At 31.2% G+C, this 7760-nt stretch overlaps 1 protein-coding gene across 3 annotated transcripts; it reads left to right on the top strand.

The window, feature by feature from the left end:
- Positions 1 to 777: 777 nt before the first annotated feature.
- Positions 778 to 7700, top strand: LOC126748948 (FERM domain-containing protein 5). Of its 3 annotated transcripts, none has more exons than XM_050458498.1 (9): positions 778 to 1012; positions 1065 to 1169; positions 1282 to 1501; positions 3686 to 3897; positions 3966 to 4118; positions 4859 to 4947; positions 5162 to 5379; positions 5495 to 5680; positions 5755 to 7700. In XM_050458498.1, exons 1-9 carry the CDS (start codon positions 917 to 919, stop codon positions 6174 to 6176), a joined length of 1701 nt encoding a protein of 566 aa, XP_050314455.1. In that variant the 5' UTR covers positions 778 to 916; the 3' UTR covers positions 6177 to 7700. The 3 variants fall into 3 exon arrangements, with proteins under 3 accessions (XP_050314455.1, XP_050314456.1, XP_050314454.1); XM_050458499.1 differs by having other exon boundaries at positions 779 to 1012; positions 3954 to 4118; positions 5174 to 5379; XM_050458497.1 differs by having other exon boundaries at positions 780 to 1012; positions 3954 to 4118.
- The last annotated feature ends 60 nt before the right edge of the window (positions 7701 to 7760 follow it).

Raw genomic sequence — 7760 nt, 5'->3', positions numbered from 1 at the left:
CATCTATTTGGTGGCCTTTGGACTTTGGTTGACAAATTAGCCTCTAACTCAGAGAGTGTTTGAGGTACAAGAAACGTTTTGATATCAAATTATTTGGTAAGAATTGCTCTCTCTGTGGCTATAATTCTTGAGAAAATATTTTAATTATTTCATGGCAATATTATCAAGCAAAATCAAAATTTGCTATAATAAATTAGAAAAAAATGTCCTTACCATAACGGCCCAAACTACCCAAATTCTTAACCCAGAATCAGGTTTTTACTCTCAAATAAACCCCTTAGGTATACTCCTTTATATAAAGTTAAAAAAATATTCCATCAAGATTTAGAACATTCCATAAATATGCAAAATGCTTTTCAAACTTCATGAGTTTGGTGGCATTTGGACCTTGGTGGACACATTTGCCTCTAACTCAGAAAGTTCTTGAAGTACATGAAACGTTTATACATCAAATTATTTGGTAAGAATTGCTCTATTTGTGGTTATAATTTTTAAAAAAGTATTCTTATAATTTCATGAAAATATTATCAAGGAAAATAAAAATTTGCAAAAAAAAATTAGAAAAAAAAGCCCTAACCAAAACGGCCCTAACAATCCAAATTCTTAACCCAGAATCACGTTTTTACCCTCAAATTAACCCTTTAAAACCACTCTACCGCAATAAAAAAATATATGAGGAACATCTCCTCAAAATTTGGAACATACCATAAATATACTCTCGGCAATATCGGCTTGATTCGGAAGCTTTTAAGGGATTGTCAACTTCAGTCAAACATCCACTTGAAACGTCAAAATGTATGTCAAATAAATGTAATATAAATAAAATTATTTTAAAATTTAAATGTATTTTGTCATGTTTGCTGTTCAGTTTCTTCCCGTTTTAAAAACGATTTCGTATCCTGTGTCCACGTAAAAAATGTTAAAGTTTAGTTCGAAGCATGACAGTAATATCGTTTATAAATGTACAGTTCGTTTGCTAGAAGACACTGAGATCCTTGAATGTGAATATAGGGTAATAACATTTAAATGTTTTATCCATAGATATTAATAAACATCTATTTTAGCCCCATGATAAGGGTAAACAACTTCTGGAGTATGTTTGCCAGCAACTGAGCCTTGTGGAACAAGACTATTTAGGACTCCGATATGTGGACAACCATGGTCAGAGAGTAAGTTCATATACTATATTTAGAAATCGCTTCATCAACATATTCCCAATTAGGCTTATTATTTTTATATATAACTATTTATCATTGATTTATTGGGTTGTTATTGTTGTAGCACTGGCTGGACCTGGGGAAATCCATACTTAAACAGGTGAAGGACTTGGACCCGGTCCTCTTTAGTTTTAGAGTTAAATTTTACCCTCCTGATCCGTTTAGGCTTAAAGAAGAAATCACTAGGTATCAAATATTTCTTCAATTAAAAAGGGATTTGTTGCATGGAAGGCTTTATTGTGGGTCAAATGAAGCGGCTATGTTGATGGCTTTAATTCTGCAAGGTAAATTATCATGAGATTTGTAAGTTCCACCAAGATTTTCCTACAAACCTTTAAAACAATTTGTACAAATTAAATTAGAAAAAGTTCCATATATCCTTTGAGTAAAGGCTATATGAACTTAAAGAAGCAGAGGAACAAAATTTCCCAAAAGGTCACAATAAAATAATCTGATTTTTTACTTTTTTTTTCAAACCATTTATTTAACCACAATATTCATATAAAATTTATATCAAATTTTAACAAAAATTGTCTAATCAGTGCTTGTAAACACTAACTCTGAGAATAATAAAGTAAGAATATATGTGAACTGTATACACTACAATGTTGCTTATCAATAATTCTCATTTTTATTTAAATCTTTTATATAATCAGGTAAATTATTAAATTTTTTAATTGGATTTTTTCACCTACATTCGTTCTTGTAGAAACCTGATCAACATTATTTAGTGATCATGTTTGTTTCTTTATCTTTATTAACGGGACACCAGCCCATATCTAGTTTACAATAAAATTAAACTTAACACTTCTATAAACAGTAAACACTAAATTAGTAAAAAAGTAGATAATTGATAACTAATACCTACTCAAGGACTTAATTTAAACTTAAACAAAATTAGCATTAAACAATTAAGTGTAAAATAACAAATGATTAAACACATCCCAAAATTGCAACATGATAGTTGTAAAGCATTACTACACATAGTCGAGCTCTCCTCAAGACACTAAACTTTGTGAAATGATTATTCTTCCAAGGATCTAGGGTTTTTAGTTTTGTCTTTTAATTTGTTCAAGAGTTGTATAAAAGAGATCAGGCCCCATACCATTCACACTGCAAATCATTCGATTTATTGAGATATTTTGTCCTGTGCTGTTGGGGTTCAAATGTTCTTTGATTAGTTGGTTTTTTATAGACAAAAACTCTTATTAAATTTTATTCTCTTATTTGAAAGTTTTTCTAGTCTTAAAGGTTTCTTAGGTCATCATACCAAATCTGGTAGAATTCTCAGTTCAATACCTGAAAATATGTATTTTCAATTCTTTCTGTATAGTCACTGTGACATTTATGACCACACTGTACAGCAAAACTCCAGAATGGGCCAGACCAGACATACATATAATATTTTCAGAGCATTTATATTAAGGAAATCTCTAGTGTGTCTCCTAATAAAGCCTAAAAGTTTAAGTGTCTTATTAGTGATTTTTTTGATATGTTAAGTTTGGCATAAAAAAACACACCCAAGTCTACAGATCTTAGCACCATTAAAAAAGTATTCAATATGTGGAGGATTGAGCTTTCTTGAAAATTGTAAATGCTTACCTTTTTTGGATATTAATTAACATTCCATTAAGACTGCACCAGTGTGGAAGTTGTCAAGGTCTGACTGGATCAGTCTCACCCCTATTAACACCTCAAATCTTGCAGTCGTCCGCATATAGGAGAATGAAACAGTGAACAGGTCTATTAACTTGAATTTACTTTTTTTAGATAAATAATTTTTGTTTTTAGGTAAATCAGATAGCACTGAATTTATATATTTATATTTCAGCAGATATTTTATTTATGTATAGTGACCATTTCTAAATTCGAGAACTGACTAAATCTAAAACTCTAAATCCAATAATTCATTAACAATGTTTTCAAGTTTTATGTACTGTTTTTCACATATAAATATGTCTCAACCAGACTGTACAAAACACTGGTAAATCCCATTTTAACTAATGTATCTAAAAGAATATACTGCATCATTAAGCTTTTTTTTAAGTCAATAAAATCTGCTATAATTATTGGTTGTTTATTTAAAGACCTTGAAATATAGTCCATGAAATCAACAACTGTAGCAAGTGTACTATTGAAATTCGTCAGTCAGTAGGTGGGTATTAATAAAGGCCAACTTTCTCCTCTCTATCATTTTCTCTAAGATCTTAGAGAATATACCCACCACTGAAATGGGTCTGTAATTGTTCATGTTATTTTTATCAATGAACTTGAAGCTGATTTTTAATTCTTGTCTAAAGATTCCGCTTTGTATAGTTTTATTAACAAATTGTACTAACACAGGTAAAATGTAATCTCCAAGATTGTGTTGAACTGTAACCTCATGATTTCAAGAACATTTTTACTCAATTGCGTTACCTACACTCTCTCTCAACTAACTCATTCTAAAATAAATACTATTTCTTTAGGGGAATTAGGAGATTATGATCCAGAAACTCATGTAGGTCACTATGCGGGTGACCTAAAGGTTCTCTTAAAGCAAACTCAAGTAATAGAAGAAAAAGCAATGGACATCCACCAAAAGCAACTAAAAGGTCAGGACCAGGCCCAAATAGAAACCAGTTTCTTGAAAATGGCTTGTCAACTTGACACTTATGGTGTGGATCCCCATCCAGTAAAAGTAAGACCAAATAAGGCCATATTGGCCTAAATCAGTAATACCAACATTTGAAGTAGGGCTTATTACAGGACCATAAGGGCACCCAACTTTATTTGGGAATCAACTATAGTGGCATATTAACTTTCCAGGGCAGTAGAAAGACTCATCATTTTAGGTGGCCTGATGTACATAAGATTAATTATGAGGGCAAAATGTTTATTATTCATTTAAATTATAATGATGTGAGTACTTATTTAAATACCATATTTTTTTCGACTTATTAACATTTAATAAATCGTTTATTCAGGGAACCAAAATACTAAAAAGGGAGAACCAATAACATAACAATTTTTTTTTATCATACCCTATAATTTTCTAAAAGAATGTACATTACACCCAGTCTAAACTATACGACATTTGAAATTACCAAAAACAAAATGTTAAAAAATATATAATAGATAATAAGAATTTTATTATTTATTCTTCATACAAAGCTTAATTCATCACAAACAAAAAAAAACATTATTTAACAGCATTATATATACAACAGTAACACTATCTATGACAACACTCTGTGACTATTTTTATTAATGATAAAAAAGTCGAGATTTAGCCTCTCCTAAGTCCTATATCCGGGTCGCAGTTTAAAAATAAGTGAAGAATTATTATAAAATGAGTGTCATTGTACGTGATTGGATAAATCACAATAGAAAAACAATTTCAGAATGATTACCGAAGATATCTTCCCTGCTTTAACCAAAGATCTACTTTTCTTTTAACATGTTTAAATTGCATATTTTTAAGTTCTAAAGAAATAAAATTGTATATCTTTGGTGCCACACAATAAAGGGTAGAACATACTATAACATGTTTTAAACATACAAACCTAGTCTGTCTCTAATTTTCATGCAATTGCGGCATTTCGTTTTAATACTTATCACAACCACTGATTTCTATCTAAATTTGCTTAAACTGTTTTTAGAAAAAACACACTGTGGGGTTCAAGTGTCCAACAGGGGCTGCTTGCAGGCATATATGGAGATGTGCTATGGAGCAAATGCTGTTTTTCACGTAAGCCACTTATTATAAACCCCTTTTTTTGTATTGAAAACACATTAAGTCAGAATTTTAGGCTTTTAAGTGTATTCAACTATTGCTATAAGTGTTTCATTGTATTATATTCCATTGCTACATCATTATCGTTTACAAAAAAACTCAAAACCATCAAGCACGCTAACGCTATTGTCGTGCACTATCAATTTAACCGACCCTCTTGTCAATATAGTTTACCAACTAGCTCGGATGCGCCCTCTGTAGTCTCTGGTGGTGGATTTTTCTCTTGGGGAACCAAATTCAAATACACTGGCAGAACTGAGAGGGAGATACTCGAGGATACCGGGTCTCCTAGCAGAAAGGAACCTACAGTTCAAAGGTCTTCTAGTATGAGGAGGAAAGCTTCAAGTGTACCTGCTACACCATCCACCCCTTTACAGCCACATTTAGGTAATAATTACTTCTCTTTAAAAATCTTTCCCTTGTTATTTAGGCATGATAGTTTATAGATGTTTCTAAGTGTAGAAACCCACCCGAATTCAAGTTATTTTTCGTTTTGCCTTAGGTTATAGTAGTTTGCCTCGTTCGAGCCATTCGGATGTGGGAGGGTCACGCATAGAATGTAGTAATAGCACTGGTTTGCTCTCTGGGCTGGATAGTAATCCTGGTCAGGGCTATAGTGATGTAAATGCCTTAGAAACCGTCTGTGAGGATCAAGAAGCAATAAATTTGAAAAAATTACGCTCTACAGGTAGGTGTAACCAAATTTTCATTAAACTATTAGACTCTTCTTTTTAGAGTTTTTGATAATAGTTTTTCTTTCAGATTACTGTGTCTTAAAATATAAAGACGACTCTATAGATCGATTTAGCGACTACTATTTTCGCGATTCCTTTGAGCATTCTTCATCGGAATCACAATTGATCGATAATAGTTATCGATACGACACGACGAATCCCAGTCACAGATCGAGCCGTAGCCAGACTCCATTGTCCCATTCGCAAGTGGATGGACGCGTTCCAGGCCCTGCTCCCGCCAACTTTCAAAATCAGCATCAGAAAAGTAAAAAGTTCAACGTAATCGGTGCCTTTTTGCCAGCATTCTTGGCTGTTACCTTATTTATAATTGTTGCTTTTGTAGTGTTGTTAGAAACTGATAGTATAGGGAACCTTCCGGAGATGGTCGCGATTCGGTACCATATCTATGAGCCTGTTAAATCACTTATTCGAAAATTGCCATTTTTTTAGTAATTACTGTCTAGGTCGATCCGAGTTTTGTAGGTTCAAGTCTATTGTTGATTGTTTGACTCACATTCACTTTCAGCAACAAATTGACTCAGTATGAAAACCATTCTAAAGCAATAAGATACGTACGTATTTAAGCGAGATAAGCGCTAATTTGAATAGCTGGACTGTATTTTATCTTTTAAGCTTTTTGTGGTGTTTAAAACATAATAGAATTTTTATGGGTGGACATTTAAGATTGAAGGATAAAAATTGAAACTAAATACATTTGCTTCACAAATTTAGCCTCTAGAAGCAATATGTTTTAGCAGTTTGTTTTATGAAATGTTTAGTTTCGATTAATGTTGTCATTCAAGATTTATTTTGTCACCCATTTTCAAAACTAAAATTACTTTTTTCTTTCTACACATTATCAGGATTTTATTGGGAATAATACACTAGCTTTGAATTTCCTTTGGTATTTATTGCTTGTTATTTAAATTAACATTATAGAATAAATCCAGTTTTTTTGTGCTTAGATTCTGTTGTAATATTAACAATAACCGGCTTGAAGTGGATAAAGTAGTTTTTCGAAAATCGTAGGGTAGTAAGGATCTGAAGTTTTTTAGGCTTATGTGTAGATAATTATGCACAATCGTCATCGAAGTAGTTTATTTTATTATATGTTTTATTTTAATTGAAAATTCCGACCTGTATAATACTTATCTGCGATTATTGACACAGTGTGATCATCCATAAATCTACTAAAAAACAAAACATTCCAGAATTGCATGAAAGTAGTTTTATGGATATTTATTTTATTGTTGTACGTACTTATTATTTATTATCCCAGTGCACTTCGCAATCTTAACAAAAAATTAAGTAATAGGCTATTTAACCAACAATAATTGTTCTAATTATAGTTGTGTGGAATCTCAAAAATTATTTATTTATTCATGTTATACCTGGAAAAAAGAGTAAATATGTCAAATTTTTTGTCAAACCTTGTTGGTTAAATTTGCCATAAGAGGCAGTTAAAGTAGCAAGAATTAGTCCGTTTTGTCTCTTAAAATAAATCTGTGATCTTTTTTCCAATCTGCTGCTTTAGTCTTAGATTTAAAAAATAAATTGAAAGGCAGTTTATCAAAAAAAAAATCGACAAACGCTTATTACATTCCTTTGTTGTTTTTATTTAATTTTATTTATTCGCACAATAAATATAATATATTTGTAATTATTTGTGGGGCCATATTGTACTCCGTAAGATATTTTTCTTCCACATTTTTATATATTTATTTTATATATCGGTAAAAGAGGCAGAGTATATTGAAAGATTATAAGCTTAAAACAATGGGGAAGGCGTTATATCTTATGGTGTTAAACTTTTTCTTAAAGGGTTTTAACATGGATTGCAATAATTGTAATTTATGTTAGAGCTCTTCTGATGTTATTGTTTGTCACAAACCTAATTTAAGCATTTTAGATACGTTTTTTGTAATAATTTTCTACAAATAAAAACTTTTGCCAAATACAAATCTAAGTCAATTATATGGTGTTTTTTTTCTCCTAACCAGTAAATCTTTAAAAATTGAAAACCTTTTAGGTATA

Source organism: Anthonomus grandis, chromosome 22 (assembly GCF_022605725.1).
Source record: "Anthonomus grandis grandis chromosome 22, icAntGran1.3, whole genome shotgun sequence".
Taxonomy (NCBI): domain Eukaryota; kingdom Metazoa; phylum Arthropoda; class Insecta; order Coleoptera; family Curculionidae; genus Anthonomus; species Anthonomus grandis.
Note: the sequence above shows the minus strand (reverse complement) of the source record. Positions and strands in the feature narration are given on the sequence as shown.